Genomic DNA, 26,637 nt, shown 5'->3' on the forward strand with positions numbered 1-26,637 from the left:
AGCCATGTGACCAGTCTGTAGCCAATGAGATAATACAACATTCACACGTGACTGGTCACATGCTATGGCGTCACGGAAGGTCCTTTTGTTATCGGGCGGCACAGCAATGATCGGAAGGAGAAGCGGCGGGAGACAGAGTTAACTGTATTCTTTATTTTACAGCCCCCCGGCCCCATCACATAACTGTAAAGTCCAAGTTCGGGTTCGGACACAAGTTCGCGTTCTATCAGAACCCGAACGTGAACTCTACAAAACGTTGGGGCGAGTCTCCAGAACACCGAACATCGGGGGGTTCGCTCATCCCTACTCCTGAAGGTCGGCTGGCCAACTGCATTCCTGGTAGTTTCACACCTCAGGCTTCCTATTAGCTGCATAATAGTCCACAATCTTGGCAGCCTAAACAGCAGTTTGGGACTCTCAATCACAAACAATTGTCATATATCCATGGGACAGCTGTGCAGGAATTAATCCTTGACCATGAAATCCTTTAGTTCCTCACAACATAATAAAACCTTTTAACGTGACTTAATTTTAGAATTTATAACCATAAGTGAATTCACCTATCGGAGTAGTGATTCTTTTGAATCCACATGCACTTTCTAGATATTAACATGCTGTAAAATATGCCATTTTATTACTTATTACCCAAAACATAGTGCCCAGGTTGTGCTTTAAGAGACACACAGTCTGTAAATTCAGTAGGTTCTTCTAACTAAAGCTATGCTAAATACATGGATGCTAAATGTTGTTTGCACATTCCAAGGCTCTGAACCAAGAGGGAGATTTTGACTTTGAGAGTGTGGATTTTGCTGGATTGGTTTATATAGCAACATGTTGCTTTTCAAGAGCCTCTGAACAAGATAAAAACCCTCTGATTTTCCAGTGAAAGATGATGGCCCGTAGTGGGGGCTTATTTTTTGCAAGATGATTAAAAGTTTTGATTGGTATAATTTTCACCTGCATAATATTTTTTCATCACTTCTAATTACAATATTTTGGATGCAAAATGAACAAACAGTTGAACACCGCAGTCTACTGATTCCTCCTATGAGGTCTATTAAACTGAACACTCATTGTCTTTGTGAATAATTCAATTTTGCTACATATCTTTCTTTTTCTATGGACATTTTAAGTAGAATGTTCAAAAACAGAAATTTGTTTTTTATTTTTGGCAGATGACGGTGACAAGAGAGCAGAGGGACAACTGACATCTTCAGTTATTAAATTAGACGATATTGAAATCACACAGGATACAATTGAAGTGAATGCTATTACTCCATATATCCCATCATCCCTTTACATCAAAGATCTATCATCTGATCCTATGAAACAGGTCCTCTCTTCTGATTCATTACAAACTATTAAGAAAAATAGAAGTCACAGAAGAGGCATTAAAAAACTAACTGCTCTTAAAAGAAATAAGTCAATTTCACATTCAGAATGTAGAAATCATTTTTCCCTTAAAACATCATTTGTTAAACAACAAAAAATTCCCATGGAGGAGAAGAGATTTTCTTGTTCCAAGTGTAGGAGATATTTTAACCAGAAATCAGTTCTTGTTAGGCATGAGAGAATTCATACTGGGGAGAAGCCATATTCATGTTCAGAATGTGGGAAATGTTTTGTAAAGAAATCAGTTCTTATCACACATCAGAGAAGTCACACAGGAGACAAGCCATATTCATGTCCCGAATGTGGAAAATGTTATACACAGAGATCTGCTCTTGTTACACACCATAAAAGTCACACAGGGGAGAAGCCTTTTTCATGTTCAGAATGTGGGAAATGTTTTGTACATAAGTCAGTTCTTGTTAGACACCAAAGAACTCACACAGGAGAAAAGCCATATTTATGTTCCGAATGTGGGAAAAGTTTTGTATTTAAATCACATCTTGTTTTACACAAAAGAAGACACACAGGGGAGAAGCCTTTTTCATGTTCAGAATGTGGGAAATGTTTTGTACAGACTTCAAATCTTGATTCACACAAGAGAAGTCACACTGGGGAGAAGCCATATTCATGTTCAGAATGTGGGAAATGTTTTGCACAGAAATCAACTCTTGTTACACACCTGAGAACTCACACAGGGGAAAAGCCTTTTTCATGTTTAGAATGTGGTAAATGTTTTGCACGTAAAACACATCTTGCTATACATCAGACAACACACACAGGAGAGAAGCCTTTTTCATGTTCAGAATGTGGAAAATATTTTAACCAGAAATCAGATCTTATTATACATCAGAGAATTCATACAGGGAAGAAGCCATACTCATACCTAGATTTTGAAATTTGAATTATTGCAAATCATATTTTGTTGACCATCAAAAATAACTCACACTCTGAGAAATTATATATTTTACTGACAAATTGTACAGAAATCATGTAACAGACAAACGTCAAATTTAATGAGACAGGGAAATTACTAGAGAAGTTACTGTATTTTTTGGATTCTAATACACACTTTTAACAAAAAAAAATCGTACTAAATGTGTGCACACATTTAATATTTGGTGCAAAAATTTCTGCACCATTTATGTATTTCATGGCAGAAAAAGCAGTATCAAAAACACACTTTTTTTCATTAGAATGGGTGAAATCTGCAGCAAAAACGCTGCAAGAATTGACATGCTGTAGCTTTAAATCTGCACCCAATCTGCAAAGAGAAAATACTTAAAGGGAACCTGTCATCAGAAATTTAGCTATAAACCTAAAGGTTTCCCCCTCTGCAGCTCCTGGGCTGCATTCTAGGAAGCTTCCTATAGTTTTTGTGGCCCCTTTTATTCCAAAATAAATACTTTACAAACTTGTACCTTTTCGTATGCAAATTTCTTAAATCTTCCATGGGGGCGGGCTGCCTGATGTACGTTGCTGTCCTCCTGCCGATTTACGCCGCCCCCGAACGCTGAATTTCAAACCTCAGGACGCCGCCCCTGGGCGCCCGTGGTCCCGCGCATGCGCTGTGCTACTGTAGCGGTGCCGTGCACTTTGTGCACGTGCGACCGCTAGTGACGCTTTGCGCGGGCACGAGGTTATGGGCGGCGCTGTGAGTGTCATCAGCAAGTGTCGCCCATAACCTCGTGACCGCACTTTCGCCTATTCCTCCAGCGTTCTCCGCAAACGCTCGCTGGCCAGATGACCGGACGTCACCTCCTTCCCATCCTGCTCAGCAGCAGGAAATAGATGGGAGGAGCAGACGGAGCAGTCGGTGCCCGCGCAAAAGCGTCACCAGCGGTCACACGTGCACGCAGTGCACGGCACCGCTACAGTAGCACAGCGCATGCGCGGGACCACGGGCGCCCAGGGGCGGCGTCCTGAGGTTTGAAATTCAGCGTTCGGGGGCGGCGTAAATCGGCAGGAGGACAGCAACGTACATCAGGCAGCCCGCCCCCATGGAAGATTTAAGAAATTTGCATACGAAAAGGTACAAGTTTGTAAAGTATTTATTTTGGAATAAAAGGGGCCACAAAAACTATAGGAAGCTTCCTAGAATGCAGCCCAGGAGCTGCAGAGGGGGAAACGTTTAGGTTTATAGCTAAATTTCTGATGACAGGTTCACTTTAATGTGTGCATTAGATTTCAGGATTCTCATTGACTTTGTTAGAATCAGGATTCACTTCCGGTTTTATGACTAATCTGCACTCAAAATCATGATAAAAAAACACAATCTGTGTGTACACAGCCTTACCCTCCGCAGTAAACTTACTTTAACCTTGGAGAATGCTAAGACAGTGTCCTTCCTGATCACTGAGAGAACTGCTCTCTCCTCCTGCCCCACACTGATCTATGTGATCGGTGGAGAGAAGGCGAGGAAGCTACCGGCACCTGCACAGAGGCTCCACGTCCTGAGTGAGCAGCTGTAGAACCTTCCACCTGACTTGCTCCAGGACCTTTCAGGTCATGTAATCAATCACATTACCAGACAGGAACTGCAAAATGGGCTAACATACAGTATACATAGTGAATGTTTATATAACTAGCAGAGCTCTATGTAACTATAAATTTGCATGTATAGCAGAACTGTGTGTGTGTGTGTGTGTGTGTGTGTGTGTGTGTGTGTGTGTTGTCTGTGCAGCAGTGCCATGTATATATATGTAAGCTGTAGATTGCTCATTAATGTCCATGCTGTGAAGCTTTATGTAGTAACACAAGGTGTAGAGAAACACTAACAATAAATGTATTACTTCCCTATTCCACCCTAGTGCATTCATATTTTGGTTTTCTTTTCTATTTGATACTACTAATCCTGGCGTTCATCTTGTGGTAAGGTGAAGGTGGAAGGCCCCGTTACACACAACGACATCGCTAACTAGATGTCGCTGGGGTCACGGTATTCGTGACGCACATCCGCCATCATTAGCAACCTCGTTGCGTGTGAAATCTACCTGCGACCGCTAACGATCCGAAAAACGGGAAAGATCGTTGATTGTTGACACGTCGTTCATTTTCAAAATATCGTTGCTCGTTTGGGACGCAGGTTGTTCGTCATTCCTGAGGTAGCACACATCGCTACGTGTGACACCCCAGGAACGACGACCAACACCGTAACTGTGTTCTCCGGCAACAAGGTGGGCGTGACTTTCATGCGGCTGCTCACCGCCCCTCCGCTCCTATTGGTGGCTTGCTGTGTGACGCCGCACGAACCGCCCCCTTAAAAAAGAGGTTGTTCGCCGGCCACCGCGATGTCGTTAGAAAGGTAAGTTCGTGTGACGCGTACCTGCAATATTGTTCGCCACGGGCAGCGATTTATCCGTGACGCACAAACAACGGGGGTCGGTGCTATTGCTAGCGACATCGCTAGCGATGTCGCTCCGTGTAAAGCGGCCTTTATAGTTACTGAAGATTAAAATGACAAATATATGCAATTACTAATATCTTTTATCCAAAAGGCAAATAAAAATCAATACCCAATGTGCATTGAATATTTCACATTGTTACATATTCATATATCATACTATAAAGAGAAGCACTGCAACCATTTCCTCCATCTCCCAATAAATACCCAACATTTCCTCTTCCATCTGATAACCCCCCTGCCCACCAGGGAAGGATGGGACAGGTGTGTGATGCTAACCACATATAAAGACAGATGGCAGGAAGCAACAAAAGAAAACAGGGGTAAACTCTGCACCCGCACAGAGCAATAAGCACAACTTCCACCAGATAGTCTGGAACACAACACCTCACCAGACCAACTAAAAAATTATAGCTAGCATGGTGAAAGGATTCAGCCCACATAAATATGAGAGGAGCAGAAGTGATTGACTTCCTCACAACATGTGATCAAATGAGCCTAGCAAGCAGGCTTGCAGAGATTTCTTCTGCCCCAGAACTGCATAGACCGGAGACTAGCAAGCAGTTTATCCTGGAGGTGGCTGCTTCATCCTCTGGTGCGGTCGTCAAGCAGTAATCATCTACGGGTAAGACTGTAACTTGTGGATTCTATTTTAAGACATTGTCTCCGGCTGAACGCAACTACTCGGTTGGCGACCAAGAATTTCTGGAGATCAAATTGGCGTTGGAAGTGTGGTGATACCGTGACGCCCCTGGACTATTAGGTCGGCACAGAGTACTGGACACTCTTTCTCCTCAGTGCAGTATTCAAATCCATCATGGTTCTGGGTCCCCATCTTGCGGTACTGCCCACAACAGCAAATCAAATCCTAGATACACCCTGCACCACACCCACCAGACACACCAGTGAGCGGCTTGAGCGGAATAGGGTCACCCACCTAGGGGTCAGGAAGGGGAGGTGAGGAGTGTCAGAGTGGAGAGGAGTTGTGAAGTGGAGGAGGCAGGGAGCGGTGGCTCCCAAGAGTAGCTGTCTAGGTTGCAGATGGTGGTCTGGACCTAGAGGAGTCGGACCCCCGGTCGCAGGGGATTGAGGAAAGGTGCGTGGACCTGTCAAAGAGGAAGGACGATGGGGTACACGGACTCTAGGTTGGGGAGAAGCCTTAGGCAACCCGGCAATTAACCTGCGGAGAACGAAGCCTTCATGGACTGTTCCCACTCGCTCCAGAATCGGGGCACTAGTGCAACGAGGGGGATAGGGCCTTCCATACAAGCAGCTACACTAAAATCCCAAGCGTGAGCCCTGAGAGCAGGCTCCCACACTTAGCCATAGTGAAGAGTGGGGCTCGGCAAGTTCCAGACTACCGGGCCACTACGGTGAATTTAAACTTTGTGCCAGGAGGCAGGTCACGGATCATCAGGCAGCACTGCAGGGGACAGGACCCGGACGAACAGCCCTTTGAGCGGCAGCGGCTCCCAGAGACTTAGTTTACCCAGTTGTCAGCGTCTGCTTACTGGCTGAGTGAGTACATGAGTGATCTCCCCATCACGGCACCCAGTATCATCTTCCAGAGTCCCGGGGCATACCCCTACCTGTTGAGGGTAACGACACCTTGCTGCCCCATTCCATCACCCCGGGTACTCCCAATGGCAGCGGCGGTACTCCCAGTTACCTCACACCACGGGTGGCGTCACGAACTATAACTCCTCTGTAAATATCCCCCTTTTACTTTAGAGTGTGGCCCCTAAGCCCCCGGGTCGGGAGACCCTCGAGCCACGAACGGACACTACCCCTGGACCCGAGCAGGTCAATCTGCTGCTGGGGTGGCACAATACCATCTGGAGGGAATGGTGCATCAAATCATCATCCTCGACCACAAGAATCTTGCCTATCTCCAGTCATTTCAGAGGTTGAATCCGCATCAAGCCCTGTAGTCGTTGTTCTTCGCCCGCTTCGACTTTGTTCTGCATTTCCACCTGGCTGAAAAGAAAGTCAAGGCCAATGTATTGTCACAGTAGTTTCTGTTGGCTGATCAGGAGGAGAAGCCTCAGCACATTATCAAGCCTTCCAGGGTGGTGACAATGGCTTCTATTGATATGTCCCAAGTTCCTCCCGGTAAGATGATTGTTGCTGAAGGAGACAGAAAGTGAGTTCTTCAATGTGGTCATTTCTCCAGTCTGGCCGACCATGCTGGACAGAAGATGTCCCTGCAGCTGATCTCTCGGCATTATTGGTGACCTACTCTGAGACAGGATGTCCTGGAATCTGTTTTAGCCTGTCCCTCATGTGCTCGGAACAAGACCCAGAAGAGGCTTCCTGCTGGACAACTGCTTCCTTTACTGATGCCATCTGCCCTTTGGCAGCATGTTGGGGTGGACTTTATCACCGACCTGCCGAAGTCCTCTGGTTGCACCGCCATCTGGATGGTGGTAGACAGGTTTTTAAAAATGGCCCATTTCAAGCTGCTGATCAGATTGTCCTCTGCACCAGTGCTTGTTGATGACTTCATCTAGCTCATCTTCCAGCTGCATGGTCTGCTGCTCCACATTGTGTCTGACAGAGGTGCCCAGTTTACATCTCGATTTTGGAGGGCCAGCTGCAAGCTGCTTGATGTCACCTTGGACTTCTCATCGGACTACCATCCGCACTTCAACTGCCAAGTGGAATGGGTGAATCAGATTCTGATGAACTTTCTGCACTTCATCAATGAGTATCATGGTGACTAGGTCAAGTTCCTTCCTTGGGCAGAATTCTCATATAACAATCACATGAGTGAATCCTCCACCAAGTCTACTTTTCACATAGGTCATCTCAGATCACTGCAGTAGTTCTCATAGTAGTCTGTGAGGCTGCAGTGATTGCTCTACCAGCCAATAGGGAATGTTCTCTTCTTCATTGCCTGGGACAGCGAGTATGGTATTGATGTGGGAACCCCTTATTGGATTACGCCGGATCCAGGTTAGGGATTTACCAGGGAAATAAATTGTTGAAAGAGGGTGTCTCTTGTCTTTATTTCTTTTAATAATTTTCTCTTTTTATGTCTTTCAGGTTAGCTTTTGGGAAATGTCGTGAGACTTTGCTATAGATTACGTTGGACATTTATAAAAAATTGGTAATAAATTGGTGAATGAGGGCTGTAGTTGGGGAGTGTTTGTCCAAATAAATTTTTTTTTTTTCAACTACTGGATTAGTAATCGTGGTGTCTGCTAGACGGTGACCCATTACTAAAACCAGAGGTTGATGCCAGCCTATATTACCCCGTTTACTACAGCACCAGGGCAATGGGATGAGCTGATGCGAAATGCCAAGATTGGTGCATCCAATGGATGCGCAACTTCTGGAGTGACTGCGGCCTGCTCTTTTTAGGATGGGGATGGCCCAATAACCATGGGCCTCTCCAGCCTGAGAATACCAGACCCAACCTATCTGCTTTACCTAGGCTAGTGATTCGATCTGAGGGGGGGCCCCAAGTATTTTTTTTATTATTCTTCAATTTTACATAAATAATTTAAAGAAACAGCATTGGGTGACCTCTGTTTTGGATTACCAGCCAAGGTAAAGCTGCCTCCTGCGGTCTGCTTTATCTTAGCTGGATAATAAAAATAAGGGGAACCCCATGTCTTTTTTTTTTTAATTATTATTCAATTTGGGGCTAAAATCAAGGCAAAACACCCTTTACTGCCACATGAAAGGCACTAAAGGGTGCAAGCTTACAACATGCAGGGGGGTTGGATATTATACAGTATATGTGTTGCACATCTATCTATTTATCTCTCTATCCATTCATCTATCTAGCTTTTGACAGTATGTAAAACTCCAAGTTAAAAAATGCATGTCACATGGATGACACACTGAAACTAGGTGAGGGGGAAAAATGCACACGGACTGTGCATGACATACGGAATGACATTCGCATCTCACTCCAAGACACTTGAGGTGCAACAAGGGAGATATATTTTACATGCAGATGTGAGTGAACCCTCAGGCTATGTGCCCATGGGAAATTAAACCTGTGGATATATCCGCAGGTACATCTGCAGGTTTCCCGCAGCTGCTCGCCGGAATCCGCAGCTATTTTTAGCTGCGGTAGTACAGCGAAATAGCTGCAGTAAACCTGCGGACATTCGTGCGACTTACCTGTGGATGTCCCAGCCTCTATCTCCATAGTGGAGGGCCGGGATTTCCGCAGGTAATTCCGTAGAAATAATTGACATGCAATTACGTGCGGCTGCGGGACATCTGCAGCATATTCCGCAGCCGTACGTATCCGCAGCATGGACACAGCACTCCCCATGTCCCATAGGATAACATAGTGAGTGTACAGGCTGAAACCTGCGGATTTATCCGGAAAATCCAGAAAATCCGCTGATTTTCCACAGATAAATCCGCAGGTTTAATATCCCGTGGGCACATAGCCTTATGCTGGCTGAAGGTGCCCGTCCTGCATCATCCTGAGCCCTTTGTAACACTTCGTAGTTTTAGCCTCTGGAGATCTCTGTTCCAAGTCAGATCTCTGATATAGACATTTATATGGTGAAAACAATTAAGCAGGAGACAGATAGGTGCATTATGTTCTATGTGCACTTTCAATTCTCTCCTCCATCCTCTAGCACCACCTCCCACTCCTCTCATCACAGCTGAATACTTTGCCTCTTTCTTCAAGCAGAAGATTGGCAACATCAGAGCAAGCTTTGGCCCACAATCACGACAGCCCCTCATCAGAGCTACTCAGCCCTCTTCCTCCAAATCCAGCTTCCCCACCATGACAGAAAACAATCTTTCCACTCTTCTCTCAAGATCACATCTAACCACTGTGCACTTGACCCGCTCCCATCGCACCTCATCCCCAACATCACCGCAGTCCTCATTCCAGCCCTAACCCATCTCTTCAACCTATCATTAACAAGTGGTGTATTCCCTTCATGCTTTAAACATGCCTCCATTACACCCATCCTCAAAAATCCCTCCCTTGACCCATCCTCTGTGTCAAACTATCGCCCCATATCCCTTCTCCCCTATGCCTCAAAACTACTGGAACAGCATGTCCATCTTGAATTGTCCTCATACCTCTCCTCCTGCTCCCTCTTTGACCGGTTACAATCTGGCTTCCGACCACATCACTCTACTGAAACTGCCCTAACCAAAGTCCCCAGTGACCTAATAACCGCCAAAGCCAAGTGACACTACTCTGTCCTCCTCCTCCTGGACCTGTCCTCTGCCTTCGACACAGTAGACCACTCCCTCCTACTACAGATTCTCTCATCTCTGGGCATCACAGACTTGGCCCTATCTTGGATCTCTTCATACCTAAGTGACCGAACTTTCAGCGTCTCCCACTCTCACACCACGTCCTCATCTCGCCCCCTATCTGTCGGTGTCCCCCAAGGCTCAGTTCTTGGACCCCTGCTGTTCTCCATCTACACCTTCGGCCTGGGACAGCTCATAAAGTCCCACGGCTTTCAGTATCATCTCTATGCCGATGACACACAGATCTACCTCTCTGGACCTGACATTACCTCTCTACTAACCAAAATTCCACAATGTCTGTCTGCTATTTCATCCTTCTTCTCTGCGCAATTCCTAAAGCTTAAAATGGACAAAACAGAGTTCATTGTCTTTCCTCCTCACTCATGTCCTCCAACAAGCCTTTCCATCAAACTTGAAGGTTGCTCACTCTCCACAGTCTCACAAGTTCGTTGCCTTGGAGTAACCCTCGACTCTGCTCTATCCTTCAAGCCACACACCCAAGCCCACTTCACCTCATGCAGAGTACAACTCAAAAATATCTCCCGGATCCGTGCTTTCCTTAACCAAGACTCAGCAAAAACATTAGTGCATGCCCTCATCATCTCCCGCCTCAACTACTGCAACCTCCTGCTCTCTGGCCTCACTTCCAACACTCTTTCACCCCTCCAATCTATCCTAAACACTGCGGCCCGCTTAATCCACCTCTCCCCTCGCTATTCCCCAGCCTCGCCACTCTGCCAATCCCTTTACTGGCTTCCCATCGCCCAACAACTCCAGTTCAAAACATTAACCATGACATACAAAGCCATCCACAACCTGTCTCCTCTTTACATCTGTGACCTAGTCTCCCGGTACCTACCTGCACGCAACCTCAGATCCTCAGAAGATCTCCTTCTCTACTCGTCTTTTATCTCCTCTTCCCACAATCGCATACAAGATTTCTCCCGTGCCTTCCCCATACTCTGGAACGCTCTACTTCAGCATATCAGACTCTCCCCTACCGTGGAAAGCTTCAAGAGGAACCTCAACCCATCTCTTCCAACAAACCTACAACCTATAATAACCCTCAGTCCAGTACACCACTGCGCAACCAGCTCTGTCCTCACCTATTGTACAATCACTCATTCCCTGAAGACTGTGAGCCCTCGCGGGCAGTGTCCTCTCTCCTCCTATACCAGTCTGTTTGGTACTCTTAATGATTGTTGTACGTATACCCTTTTTCACTTGTAAAGTGCCATGGAATAAATGGCGCTATAATAATAAATAATTATAATAATGTGCAGTAACTGTAGCATTAGGAGAATTGTTATCAGGTTTAGTCTTCACACTAAAGATAAAAAATATTTTTTTCCATGCAATAGTTTTTTGTTAAAAACATTGCAATAATGTTTGTAGGTTCAAGTTCTCAAAGTCTACTGGGAATCTATTGCCTTTATTGCCTGTATAATTATATGGTTGTCCACATTCAGTGTGATCACCATTAAACATCAGTTAAGAAAGTTCTAACAGATCAATAAGGAATAGAACTGGTTTATGTCAGTGCATTGCCAGCCTGAAAAGCTTTCCAAAGCAATCTGGTGCCCTGATGTACAGAAAATCACGTTTTATTCATGTGTAGTTTAGACTTGCAAGTGCACTTGCAGGACTTAGTTCTTCTCGTCTTCTCATCGCTAGTAATGTTAAAATGTGTGTGCACTGAAGCCAGACTTTATCTGTGAATTGAGACCAATTGAGCAGTCCCAGAAAAGTTCTGACTAGTGATGAGCGAGCACTGTCATGCTCGGGTGCTCGATAGTCAACGAGCAGTTAATACTTGCATGGGCACAACTCAAGTTCCCGTCCACAAAATTTTCCTGAAAAATGCTCGAGTTCTCCATTGACTTCCATTAAACTCGGGTACTTGAGTCACACTCATCCATGTACTCGAGTATAATGGAAGTCAGTGGGTAACTCAAGCATTTATCTGGCAAATCTTCTGAAAAAATTCTTGAGCCTCCCATTGGCTTCCATTATACTCGGGTACTCGATTCGTGCCCATCCGAGCATTAACTGCTCGTTACGAGTACCAAGCACCCGATCATGGTAGCGCTCACTCATCACTAGCTACGAGTACCAAGCACCCAATCATGGTAGTGCTCACTCATCACTAGTTATGAAAACCAAGCACCCAAGCATGGTAGTGCTCACTTATCACTAGTTACAAGTACCAAGCACCCGATAATGGTAGTGCTCACTCATCACTAGTTACGAGTACTGAGCACCCAAGCATGTTAGTGCTCACTCATGACTAGTTACGAGTACCCGAGCATGGTAGTGCTCACTCATCACTAGTTATGGCTATTTATTTTGTTGTGTTGGTTTGGGATAGGCTGTCAGTCTGAACATGAGTGGTGGAGGGAGGGGGGATGGAGGTACAGTACAAGACTAATCCTATATGCAGCAGTAGAAAAAAAAACACCAGCTCACCCACTTGGAGTTCCATAAAAATCTGACCGGTGCACGGACATCAGCAGGACCCACTGAATTGTGAATATGAAGAAAGGAATTTCCAGCATCCAGGTTCCAGATTATTTTAAAAAATGAATTTCTTTATTCCAAATGATTTAAAAGGTCATTCCATATGTATAAAAACAAGTGGCAATTATCAAACAGGTACGCGTTTCGGAGGATCACCTCCTTAGTCTGAGACAACACCATTCAAATGGAAAGCCCTTAAAAAAGGTCAAGGGGGAGGGGAAAATCACAGAGACATGACATCACATGTGTAGAAAAACGACTGAGTAAGTAGCACATGAGATAGACTTTTACAATACATTTGAAATTTCATTTTTCACATTGAGCCCATACGGCATTCTGCTATTAAGTAAAATTATCCATTTTGCTTCGCAGCGGTGTAACAATTTTGTCAAATCGCTACCCCTTTACTACATACTACAATAGCAAATCGCATCTCACCTAGTGACCACACAATGCTCAATAAGAATATAAGTCACTGTTCACATAATTGGTTACCCACATTGGGCTCCTACAAATGTGCTAAAAAAAATTGTGGTTTATGTAGGTTCATGTTTAATACCACTAAATTTACATCTTGTGCTTATAATCGAGAATTTACCATTAAGTCCTTTATTAATTGCGGTACCGCTGCGGTGGTCTACATCATCACCTGCACGAGCTGCCACGTCCAGTATGTGGGAAATACCTCCCGTACATTACGCCGTCGCATCTCAGAGCACGTCTATGATGTAAACTATACCACTACACGGAGCTTGTCTGCCGCATCTAAACGTTTTTTAAATGTGCATGCTGGCAATCTGACATCGCTCAAAGTGAATGCTGCAGAAAAAGTGATCCTCCCTAAAAGGGGTGGAGATTTGACAAAATTGTTACACCGCTGCGAAGCAAAATGGATAATTTTACTTAATAGCAGAATGCCGTATGGGCTCAATGTGAAAAATGAAATTTCAAATGTATTGTAAAAAGTCTATCTCATGTGCTACTTACTTAGTCGTGTTTCTACACATGTGATGTCATTTCTCTGTGATTTTCCCCTCCCCCTTGACCTTTTTTAAGGGCTTTTCATTTGAATGGTGTTGTCTCAGACTAAGGAGGTGATCCTCCGAAACGCGTACCTGTTTGATAAATCCCACTTGTTTTTATACATATGGAACGACCTTTTAAATCATTTGGAATAAAGAAATTTGTTTTTTAAAATAATCTGGAACCTGGATGCTGGAAATTCCTTTCTTCATAATCCTATATGCAGTCTGAGCAAGTGAGAAAAGAAAAATTTCTAATCGATAGAAAAATTTAGCAGGCACACTACTCAATGATCAGGATACACAGGTGCTGAGATGAAGTGGCTGACGTCCACAATTCAATACAAGAAAAGGATGAAGGAATCCCGCACACCATTCCTCATAACATTCTTCAAGACTTTATTGACACTTTATTGTGCATTTCGGGCTGGATGGTCGTAATACGCAATTTTAAAGAAGGATTTTAATGTGTCAATAAAGTTTTGAAGAATTTTATGAGGAACGGTGTGCGGGATTCCTTCATCCTTTTCTTACATTGAAAATTTCTAATATGAGACCTACTTGGAAAGTGGAACCTTTTGGATGCCACAGATGGAGTACAGTGTAGTGTGTGTGAGTAACAGGTGCCTAACACTATAAAATTAGAAAATGGAAAACATGGTCAAAAAGAGAGAGTGAGGCGGGCTTTGCACACTTCGACATCGCAAGCCGATGATGCGATGCCGAGTGCGATAGTACCCGCCCCCGTCGCAGCTGCGATATCGCTGTGATAGCTGCCGTAGCGAATATTATCGCTACGGCAGCTTCACATGCACTTACCTGCCGTGCGACGTCGCTATGGCCGGCGAACCGCCTCCTTATTAAGGGGACGGGTCGTCTGGCGTCACTGCGACGTCACACGGCAGGCGGCCAATAGGAGCGGAGGTGCAGAGATGAGCGGGATTTAAACATTCCGCCCACCTCCTTCCTTCCGCATAGCCGAGGGGAGGCGTGGTGACGCAGGTAGATGTTCCTCGCTCCTGCGACTTCACACACAGTGATGTGTGCTGCCGCAGGAGCGAGGAACAACATCGGACCGTCGCGTCAGCGTAATTATGGAATTCGCCAATGCTACACCGATGATACAATTACGACGATTTTGCGCTCGTTAATCGTATCATCTAGGATTTACACACTACGATGTTGAGAGCGACGCAGGAAGTGTGTCACTTTCGAAATGACCCCACTGACATCGCACCTGCGATGTTATAGTGTGCAAAGTGCCCCTTAGGGCAACGACCAGACTGAAGAATATGGTCAGGGACAAGCCAAGTCTTTACCAGTGATCACAATAGAGAAGAAACTCTACACACAATGAAAATCACAAATTCCTATTGCTGAGCTCATAGAACTTTAAATAGCAGTCAGCGAAGACTTTGACATCGACACTAATTAGCCGCTCTACCCAACTGCCGTTAATCAATCTCTAACCTTGTCCTGCCTTTCACAACTATCTTTTTTTTTTCAAAAATAAGACACTGTCTTATACTTTTTTTTGCCTCAAAAAAGCGCTAAGGCTTATTTTTGGGGTAGATCTTACTCTTAGGGTATGTGCGCACGTTGCTTTTTACCTGCTTTTTACCTTCTTTTTTGCTGCTTTTTCTTCTGCGCTGTTTAATGCCAAAATGGATGTGTTCTTCTATTCAAGCAAAGTCTATGGGAATTTGGGTTTCTTGTTCACACTATGTTGTTCAAAATGCTGCCTTTTTGTGGCAGAACTTTGGTCAAAAACTCAGCTTTGCAGTGCAAAACCCAAATGGCAAAAACAATTGACATGTTGCTTCTTTGAAAAGCTGAGTTTTTGACCAAAGTTCTGCCTCAAAAAGGCAGCATTTTGAACAACATAGTGTGAACAAGAAACCCAAATTCCCATAGACTTTGCTTGAATAGAAGAACACATCCATTTTGGCATTAAACAGCGCAGAAGAAAAAGCAGCAAAAAAGCAGGTAAAAAGCAGGTAAAAAGCAACGTGCGCACATACCCTTAGAGAAACATGGTTGGGGGTAAGTTTACTCCCCCAAAAAAGCAGACTTCCCACCCACCTTCTCAGGAGACTCATACTTACCAGACCCTGGACATCTGCATTGTTCCCAGATCCTCCCCGTGATCTCCAGTGTGCGCTCCCAGCAGCTATGTTGCACGTCGTCCTCCCCTACTTCTGGCCGACACACTCACATCAGATCACACAGTCATATACACACACATCATATCACACACACAATCACTAATAAAATCGTGCACACACACACAAACTCGTCACTCACCACATACGGCAGTACAGAATGCTTCCAACCGTATGGGTAGATGGGACATGGTGCAGTGGAACGCATCGCAGGACCTGTAAGCATTCCATCTGCACTGCGTCTCAGGATTTTTCCAGTCAGAAGAAATCGGTATCACTGGATGTGGTGAGAGTATGTGTGCGATCTGATTGTCTGTGTGCGATCTGATGGGTGATTGTGTGTGTGATCTGATGTGTGTGTGATCTGATGTGTGTGGGTGTGAGATCTGATGTGTGTGGTGTGCAATCACTGCAGAGTGTAATTGCGGGGTCTTCTGTCTTCTCTCTTTTGGGGGGGGTGTGCTTTTTAAAATGAAGTGTCCTGCAGTATTCTTATTTTTTAGCTCCATGGACACTTCATTATTGAACTGCGAGTAAAGGGTGCTTTACACGCTGCAACATCAATAACGATATATCGTCGGGGTCACGTCGTTAGTGACGCACATCCGGCGCCATTAGCGACATCGCAGCGTGTGACACCCATGAGCAACGATCAACGAGCGCAAAAACGTGAAAAATCGTTGCTCGTTGACACGTCGTTCATTTCCTTAATATCATTGCTGCTGCAGGTACGATGTTGTTCGTCGTTCCTGTGGCAGCGCACATCGCTATGTGTGACACCGCAGGAACGACGAACAACATCGTCGTTCCTGTGGCAGCACACATCGCTATGTGTGACACCGCAGGAACGACAAACATCTCCTTACCTGCGTCCACCGGCAATGAGGAAGGAAGAAGGTGGGCGGCATGTTCCGACCGCTCATCTCCGCACCTCCTCTGCTATTGGACGGCTTCCGTGTGACGTTGCTGTGACGCCGCATGAACCGCCCCCTTAGAAAGGAGGCGGATCGCCGGCCAGAGTGACGTCGCAGGGAAGGTAAGTCCGTGTGACGGGTGTTAGCGATGTTGTGCGCCACGGGCAGCGATTTGCACGTGTCGCACAACTGACGGGGGCGGGTACGCTCGCTAGCGATATTAGTACCGATATCGCAGCGTGTAAATTACCCTTAATGCGGGCGTCACACAATACGATCTATCGTGCGATCGCATGAGCGATCGTACCCGCCCCCGTCGTTTGTGCGTCACGGGCAATTAGTTGCCCGTGGCACACAAAGTCGTTAAACCCCCGTCACACGTACTTACCTGCTGAGCGACGTCGTTGTGGGCGGCGAACATCCACTTCCTGAAGGGGGAAAGCCGTTCGGCGTCACAGCGACGTCACACAGCGGCCGGCCAACAGAAGCGGCGGGGCGGAGATGAGCAGGACGTAAACATCCCGCCCACATCCTTCCTTCAGCATTGCCGGCGGGACGCAGGTAAGCTGTGTTCATCGTTCCCGAGGTACGCCACGTAGCGATGTGTGCTGCCCCGGGAACGATGAACAACAGGATGTGCGATTTTTAGAAAATGAGCGACGTGTCAGCAATGAACGACAAGGTGAGTATTTTTGCTCGTTCACCGTCACTCGTAGCTGTCACACGCTATGATATATCAAGCGATGCCGGATGTGCGTCACTTACGACGTGACCCCGCTGACATATCGCACGATATATCGTCTCGTGTGGCACCCACATAAGGCTTATTTTCAAGATAGGGCTTATATTTAAGCCTTGCTCTAAAAATGCTAGGGCTTATTTTTGGGGGAGGTCCTATTTTTGGAAAAACATGGTACTAACTGTACCCGATCTTCTCTCGACTGTGCTCAGATAATGATTTTCATAACTTCTCCCCTCCCGCTCTTTCCACAACGTTCTATTAAGGCTGCTTTCACACTTCCGTTGTTTTGCATCAGTCACAATCCGTTTTGTGACTGATGTGACGGATACGTTGGAGATTGTGGTACAACTGATGGTATGGATCCGCTAAAACAACTGATCAGTTGTAGCAGTTTCTACCTGGCAAAAGAGAATCCAGCTGTGGCCGCAGGTAACCTGAGTGACGTCACCGCTGACAGCGTGACTCACTTCAATTGCTCTGTGGAGGACACAGCGAGCGGCGGCCGCTCCTGTCAGCTTCCGATGTAGCAGAGCTAAAAAAGTGTTGAGGGGTACTTGGGGATTAATAATGTGGTGAAAGAGAGTGTTTTTATGTCTTTTATTTCAAATAATTTCAGTGTTATTTCAGTGTTTGTGTTTATTTACTTTCTCTACAGTTTAGTGATGGGGGTATCTCAGACACCTGCCACCACTAAGCTAGGCCTTAGTGGCAGCTATGGGCTGCCATTAACTCCTTATTACCCCGATTGCTACTGCATCAGGGCAATCGGGATGAGCCGGGTAGAGTCCCGGGACTGTCATATCTAATGGATGCGGCAATTCCGGGCGGCTGCTGGCTGATATGTTTAGGCTGGGGGGCTCCCCATAACGTGGGGCTCTCCATCCTGAGAATACCAGCCTTCAGCCTTGTGGCTTTACCTTGGCTGGTACCAAAATTGGGGGTCACCGCACAACGTTTTTAATTATTTATTTATTGTACTGCACGATATAGACCTGCCCACCGGCGGCTGTGATTGGTTGCAGTGAGACAATTGTCACTCAGAGTGGGGGCGTGTCTGACTGCAACCAGAGGCGCCGGTGGGCGGGGGAAGCAGTGAACACGAGATGGAATAATGTGCGGCCGGCATTTTCAAAAGCTGGAGAAGCCGCCGCAATGTGACAGCTGTGCAGCACCGTGCCGGTGTTCGGTGAGTATGAGAGAAGGGTGAGAGGGAGAGACCAACTGACAGACCGACAGAGAGAAACCGAGAGATTAGAGAGACGGACAGAGAGAGAGACCGACATCGACAGAGATAGACCGAAAGAGAGAGCTTAAGCGAGAGAGATTTTCTAACCAAAAAGGATTTTACACATCTGAGGATGCTCTGTTGCTAAAAGACAGGACCGTCGCCGGAATCCGTCATTTGATGGATTGGACAGATTCAGGCCCCCTTAGGCTTCCATTATAACCAAGGACGAATGCCGACGGAATCCTGCGCACTACGTTTATTTGACGCTACAAAAAACGTTACACTCTGCGTTACTTCTGCCTGGCGGTCAGTCATTCTATGACTGATCCATGACGCGGCGGATGCAACACAGGGCCATCAGTTGCAATCCATCGTTAATACAAGTCTATGGGGAAAAAATGGAATCCTGCAAAACATTTTGCACCATACCATACCATATTTCCTCAAGGCGACGGATTGTGACTGATGCAAAACAACGGAAGTGTGAAAGCAGCCTAAAGGCCGCTTTACACGCTGCAATATCATGACTGACAACCCCATTGGTTATGCGACATGGGCAAATCGCTGCCCGTGGCGCACAACATCGCCCAGACCCGTCACACTACTTACCTGCCCTGCGACGTCGCTGTGACCGGCGAACCGCCTCCTTTCTAAGGGGGCGGTTTGTTCAGCGTCACAGCGATGTCACAGCTGCGTCACTGAACCGCCGCCCAATAGAAGTGGAGGGGCGGAGATGAGCGGGACGAACATCCCGCCCACCTCCTTCTGCATTGCGGGCGGGAGGCAGGTAAGGAGAGGTTCCTCGTTCCTGCTGTGTCGCACGTACCGATGTGTGCTGCCGCAGGAACGAGGAACAACATCATTACTGCCGCAACAACGATATTCGAGAATGGACCCCCATGTCACCGATAAGCGATTTTGCAGGTTTTTGCAACGATGCAAAATCGCTCAAGGTGTCACATGCAACGGCATCGCTAAAGCGACCGGATGTGCGTCACAAATTCCGTGACCCCAACGAGTTCGCTTCAGCGATGTCGCAGCGTGTAAAGTGGCCTTAACTCTGTCAAAATTTGCTGCTCAACATCGGACTCCCGTACATACTGCTCATAAATAAACAAATAAATAAATGTACCAACAATAACTATACCTGGTGATTTGTACATGTGTGTGAGGTCATAACGCTATGGGAGGCACTCCCATCTGAAGTGGGAGCGACACCTGACAACCCCTTTAATAATCTTCCTAAAATGCTAAGATGAATACTTCCAGAGGTGAAACCTTTAATGCAGTATAATATCTGGGCCCCTGAAAACCACATCAGAAATTATCTGGTCACAAATAAGAAAGATCCATTTTGGACATCCTGCTAAATTGATAATCCTTTTATTATTCACCAATCTGTGATGACACTGCACCTCGCAGCCCTACCCTGACGTCTCCAATAAGTCGGAGCCACACAATACGACCTTGTCACCTCCGCCACCATGTGACGTTCTGCACCCCTAAGGTGTACGTAAGGTCAGCTTGGCGCAGGGATACACTGACACCCCTGTCCAGGGAGACAGAGTGGGCCGCACAACCTCCAGTACAACACCCTACTCGCTCACAAACCTGACAGGCCGGCAGACCCCATTCACTAGCCCTAGTGAAACAGGGCCCTGCCAGCCCAGTAGTCTGCCACCAGTTTCTCATTAGATATAAGCCTGGTCCATTAGCAGGATTATATCGGGCCAGAAACCAGCCCAGGTAGCCTTTAGACTGAATGTACGGATATGGGATTCATGGATCGAGATTAAAGAACCAAAGATTATGTATTTAATGTCCTTAAGGGCGCACTACATAAACAAATATATACATGAGAAATTTACAAAAATTATGGTCACAAATGCAAATACAAGATCTACACTGTGTGCAGAATTCATAGGCAAATGAGTATTTTGATCACATGCTACCTTTTATACATGCTGTCCTACTCCAAGCTGTATAGGCTTGAGAGCCAACTACCAATTAAGTAAATCAGGTGATGTGCACCTCTGTGATGAGGAGGGGTGTGGTGTAATGACATCAACACTAGAGTTGAGCACGGTTCGAGGTTCTCCAGTTCTAGGCTCGAGTGATTTTGGGGCCTGTTCTAGATCGAACTAGAACTCGAGCTTTTTGCAAAAGCTCGATAGTTCTAGAAACGTTCGAGAACGGTTCTAGCAGCAAAAAAAACAGCTAATTCCTAGCTGGTTTTCCGCTGTAATAGTGTAAGTCACTCTGTGACTCACACTATTATGAAATTTCAGTGTATAGTGTGCGGGAACAGCGCCTTCAGATCACTGCTGTATGGATAATGGCGATCGCCATTTTTTTTTTTCTTTTCTTGTCTTCCTTCCCTAAGCGCGCGCGTGTAGTGGGGAGGGCCAGCATGTCAGCCAATCCCAGACACACACACAGCTAAGTGGACTTTTAGCCAGAGAAGCAACGGCATGTGTGATAGGATGTCCATGTCACATGTCCCTGCATTATAAAAACGGACATTTTCCTCCAGCACGCCATTATCTGCCTTCTGCGTCCTTGGTGTCAGACATCACTGGCGCAGCTCCGTCCTGAGTCCTATCGCCGATACAGCTGTATGCGCTCCATACACAGCGCTGGACAGCTTAGGGAGAGCACTTTCTATCAGTCCTTTTAAGGGCTCGTACCGGCAGGGTCAGAGCCATAGGTGACAGGTCCTGAAAACAGAGACAGCGTCTGTGTAGCTAAGGTCAGGGATTTCCTCGCTGCATTTCCCCATTAGGAGGGAATAGAAAGGCAGGCTTCCATTCCTCTACCCAGAGCCCCACAACCCTGGCACTGTACCCTCCTGTCCTCTGCACACTCCAACTCATTATAACTAAGCCATTATACTAGCAAACACTGAGTGTACCTAGTGTCATCCTAAACGTGGCTATTGGACTTCTGTATAGTCCCAGTAGTGCACAGATATTTGCAGCACGTCTGCCTGCATTGCACACTCAAACTCATTATAACTAAGCCATTATACTAGCAAACACTGAGTGTACCTAGTGTCATCCTAAACGTGGCTGTTGGACTTCTGTATAGTCCCAGTAGTGCACAGATATTTGCAGCACGTCTGCCTGCATTGCACACTCCAACTCATTGTTACTAAGCCATTATACTAGCAAACACTCAGTGAACCTAGTGGCATCCTAAACGTGGCTGTTGGACTTCTGTATCGTCCCACTAGTGCAAAGATATTTGCAGCACGTCTGCCTGCATTGCACACTCAAACTCATTGTTACTAAGCCATTATACTAGCAAACACTCAGTGAACCTCGTGGCATCCTAAACGTGGCTGTTGGACTTCTGTATCGTCCCACTAGTGCAAAGATATTTGCAGCACGTCTGCCTGCATTGCACACTCAAACTCATTGTTACTAAGCCATTATACTAGCAAACACTCAGTGAACCTCGTGGCATCCTAAACGTGGCTGTTGGACTTCTGTATCGTCCCACTAGTGCAAAGATATTTGCAGCACGTCTGCCTGCATTGCACACTCAAACTCATTGTTACTAAGCCATTATACTAGCAAACACTCAGTGAACCTAGTGGCATCCTAAACGTGGCTGTTGGACTTCTGTATCGTCCCACTAGTGCAAAGATATTTGCAGCACGTCTGCCTGCATTGCACACTCAAACTCATTGTAGCTAAGCCATTATACTAGCAAACACTGAGTGTACCTAGTGTCATCCTAAACGTGGCTGTTGGACTTCTGTATAGTCCCAGTAGTGCACAGATATTTGCAGCACGTCTGCCTGCATTGCACACTCAAACTCATTGTTACTAATACATTATAATACCAAAAATTGAGTAAACTTAGTGGCATACAAGAAGTGGCTGTTGTACTCCATTAGTGCCCCACTGGTGCCAAGCTATGTGCAGCACCTCTGCATGACACCCTCCTGCTCTGTTTTTAATAAGCTATAATGATAGCAAAAAATACTGCCATTTAGTGGCATCATAGAACTGTCTGTTGTATTCCATTAGTGCCACACTGGTGCCAAGCTATGTGCAGCACCTCTGCATGACACCCTCCTGCTCTGTTTTTAATAAGCTATAATGATAGCAAAAAATGCTGCCATTTAGTGGCATACAAAAAGTGGCTGTTGGACTTCTGTATTGTCCCACTAGTGCAAAGATATTAGCAGCACGTCTGCCTGCATTGCACACTCAAACTCATTGTTACTAATACATTATAATGCCAAAAATTGAGTAAACTTAGTGGCATACAAGAAGTGGCTGTTGTACTCCATTAGTGCCCCACTGGTGCCAAGCTATGTGCAGCACCTCTGCATGACACCCTCCTGCTCTGTTTTTAATAAGCTATAATGATAGCAAAAAATACTGCAACTTAGTGGCATACAAAAAATGGCTGTAGGACTCCTTTATTGTGCCACTTGTGCCAAGCAATCTCAAGCACCTCTGCATTCTACCCTCATGCACATTTTGCTATGCTAATTTTATAGCAAACTCAGGGAATTCCTTGCTGCATTTGATCATTAGGAGGGATAGAAAGTGAGGCTTCTTTTACTGTTACCTGGTACCCACAGAACACGGCCACTGTACCCATCTGTCCACTTTTGCCACACTATTTAATTTGCCCAAAGAGCTGACTCTTTTTCTGCCATCCTAAAATTGTCTGGAATACTAAGTTAGTGTTCCTTTGCTGCCAAGCAAGGTACAACACATGTGCATTCTACACTCCTTTCCATTTCTGGAATGCAATTATTAACTGCAGGTAGTCCAGGCAATCTGTGACGAAGGTGCAGGCATGGATATAATGTAGAAAAAACAAAAAGCCAGCACCAAATGTGCACTACAGCACTAAACATTCCAAACTGTACTTATTATAAAAATTTTTTTGAGATTTTTGGCAAAAAATTGCAATTTCTTGAGCTGCTTCGCCACGTCACGGCAAATCTCATTTGAAGCAGTCCTACACTAAAATATTTTTATAAAATGTGCCATGCGGCCTCACATATGAATAGTAGAACTGCTCTTAGCAGCACTCACCTGGTCTATTTCAATCCCGTACCCATGACTGAGTCATGGCTGTGGGCGGGACAGGTCCAAGCAAATGCTGCATGAAGTAAATAGCCTGTGGACAAAGCCTGATGACTTAATGTGAACAGTCACCAACCGCCAAAATCCAGACAGATGGAATACATCCCAAATTGGGGTGCATAGCAAGGTGGAGGTCAACCACCGACCAATTCAATGAAGAAAAAACAAAAAGCCAGCACCAAATGTGCACTACAGCACTAAACATTCCAAACTGTACTTATTATAAAAAAAATTTTGAGATTTTTGGCAAAAAATTGCAATTTCTTGAGCTGCTTCGCCACGTCACGGCAAATCTCATTTGAAGCAGTCCTACACTAAAATATTTTTATAAAATGTGCCATACGGCCTCACATATGAATAGTAGAACTGCTCTTAGCAGCACTCACCTGGTCTATTTCAATCCTGTACCCATGACTGAGTCATGGCTGTGGGCGGGACAGGTCCAAGCAAATGCTGCATGAAGTAAATAGCCTGTGGACAAAGCCTGATGACTTAATGTGAACAGTCACCAACCGCCAAAATCCAGACAGATGGAATACATCCCAAATTGGGGTGCATAGCAAGGTGGAGGTCAACCACCGACCAATTCAATGAAGAAAAAACAAAAAGCCAGCACCAAATGTGCACTACAGCACTAAACATTCCAAACTGTACTTATTATAAAAAAAATTTTGAGATTTTTGGCAAAAAATTGCAATTTCTTGAGCTGCTTCGCCACGTCACGGCAAATCTCATTTGAAGCAGTCCTACACTAAAATATTTTTATAAAATGTGCCATACGGCCTCACATATGAATAGTAGAACTGCTCTTAGCAGCACTCACCTGGTCTATTTAAATCCCGTACCGATGACTGAGTCATGGCTGTGGGCGGGACAGGTCCAAGCAAATGCTGCATGAAGTAAATAGCCTGTGGACAAAGCCTGATGACTTAATGTGAACAGTCACCAACCGCCAAAATCCAGACAGATGGAATACATCCCAAATTGGGGTGCATAGCAAGGTGGAGGTCAACCACCGACCAATTCAATGAAGAAAAAACAAAAAGCCAGCACCAAATGTGCACTACAGCACTAAACATTCCAAACTGTACTTATTATAAAAAAAATTTTGAGATTTTTGGCAAAAAATTGCAATTTCTTGAGCTGCTTCGCCACGTCACGGCAAATCTCATTTGAAGCAGTCCTACACTAAAATATTTTTATAAAATGTGCCATACGGCCTCACATATGAATAGTAGAACTGCTCTTAGCAGCACTCACCTGGTCTATTTCAATCCCGTACCCATGACTGAGTCATGGCTGTGGGCGGGACAGGTCCAAGCAAATGCTGCATGAAGTAAATAGCCTGTGGACAAAGCCTGATGACTTAATGTGAACAGTCACCAACCGCCAAAAATTGAGTAAACTTAGTGGCATACAAGAAGTGGCTGTTGTACTCCATTAGTGCCCCACTGGTGCCAAGCTATGTGTGTACTGTACCCATCTGTCCACTTTTGCCACACTATTTAATTTGCCCAAAGAGCTGACTCTTTTTCTGCCATCCTAAAATTGTCTGGAATACTAAGTTAGTGTTCCTTTGCTGCCAAGCAAGGTACAACACATGTGCATTCTACACTCCTTTCCATTTCTGGAATGCAATTATTAACTGCACTTAGTCCAGGCAATCTGTGACGAAGGTGCAGGCATGGATATAATGTAGCCTGCATCCAATGATGGTTCTCTCGATGTCTGACAGCTCAACAATACCTTCTGTTTCCACTTCCAAAACAAGTGATGACCTGCCAATCACACTCCCTGTTGCGGGTAAAGGAGTGGAAGTTCAGTGTGAAAAACCATGTGTGACTGCTGTCCCCACAGTCACAGAGGATGAAGAGCACGCAGATGCACTTGATGGGGCAGGCGGTGGTTGCACAGGCACGCTAGGCTGCATTGTAGCACAGTGAAATTCACATTGCGACTTATGCTTCATTTTAAATCGTGTACAGGGTGGGCTCCCCAGTATGCAGCAAAACCAGGCAACAGGAAAAGGACTCTAGGCAGTTGGGTTGATAAATGATTGTTTAACTTTACCAAAACAAACAATAAGAACCATGCATACAATTTAAATAATTGAACAATCTATTCTGTTGCCTACTACCTGCTAATCCCTCTGCGTAGCAGTAATTGTGTGTTTGTGCGTGTGTGTGTGTGTGTGTGCGAACACGACTTACCAGTGTCGCATCACAAGAGCTTCCAAGTTATCTACCTAAACATAGACAAAACACATTACCCCCCCTGAATACCCTTGTTAGCTGAAGCCTCACAGATAAGGCAGATGATAGCAGTGTGAATGCAAACCACACAGCTCTGCAACACAGTCATGGAAATCTTGAAAAGCAACAGTCAATGCAAACATGTGTCGCTGTCCCTCTATGATTTAAACTGTACGTGACAATTTGACAGTGCAGAGGCAGCAAGTCTTATTGTCTATATAGTCGGCCTACCCAGAACAGATATGTGTTTTGCTAATAAAACAAAGTGTTGCGTGCCCGCATTATTGTCTGGGCACAGCCTACCGTACCCGGGTACTGTGATGTCCAGTTGCCAGAAATACAGACTTTACGCTCCTCTCATGGTAAACAGTATAGACAGCACCGTAAGAATGTTGGTCTGTGGCACAGGATGCTGCTCACTGACGTTACAGTGCTCATCATCAAAGTACAACACAACTCCCCTCATAATTGAACGAACTGTTTCCGCGGTGGCTCCTTGCTGTAACACACACCTTTAGCTTTTCCTTCTGTTCATAGACAGCATCTCCAAGTCCACACCCGAAGAGCAATTTGATATTGCTATAGTGACCAAACAAAGGCAGATCCAAAATAACAGCAGCCCCTTGTGTGTAGTCTGCAACAATGCATGCAAT

General features: G+C 45.5%; 1 protein-coding gene across 1 annotated transcript in view; it reads left to right on the forward strand.

Moving 5' to 3' along the window:
• LOC142312959 (uncharacterized) overlaps positions 1–26,637 on the forward strand; it is a 117,140-nt gene that overhangs the window by 13,086 nt on the left and 77,417 nt on the right. Inside the window, 1 exon segment of the mRNA XM_075351948.1 lies at positions 1,176–2,290. Coding sequence (XP_075208063.1) covers positions 1,176–2,290 — 1,115 coding nt within the window.

Source organism: Anomaloglossus baeobatrachus, chromosome 5 (assembly GCF_048569485.1).
Source record: "Anomaloglossus baeobatrachus isolate aAnoBae1 chromosome 5, aAnoBae1.hap1, whole genome shotgun sequence".
Taxonomy (NCBI): domain Eukaryota; kingdom Metazoa; phylum Chordata; class Amphibia; order Anura; family Aromobatidae; genus Anomaloglossus; species Anomaloglossus baeobatrachus.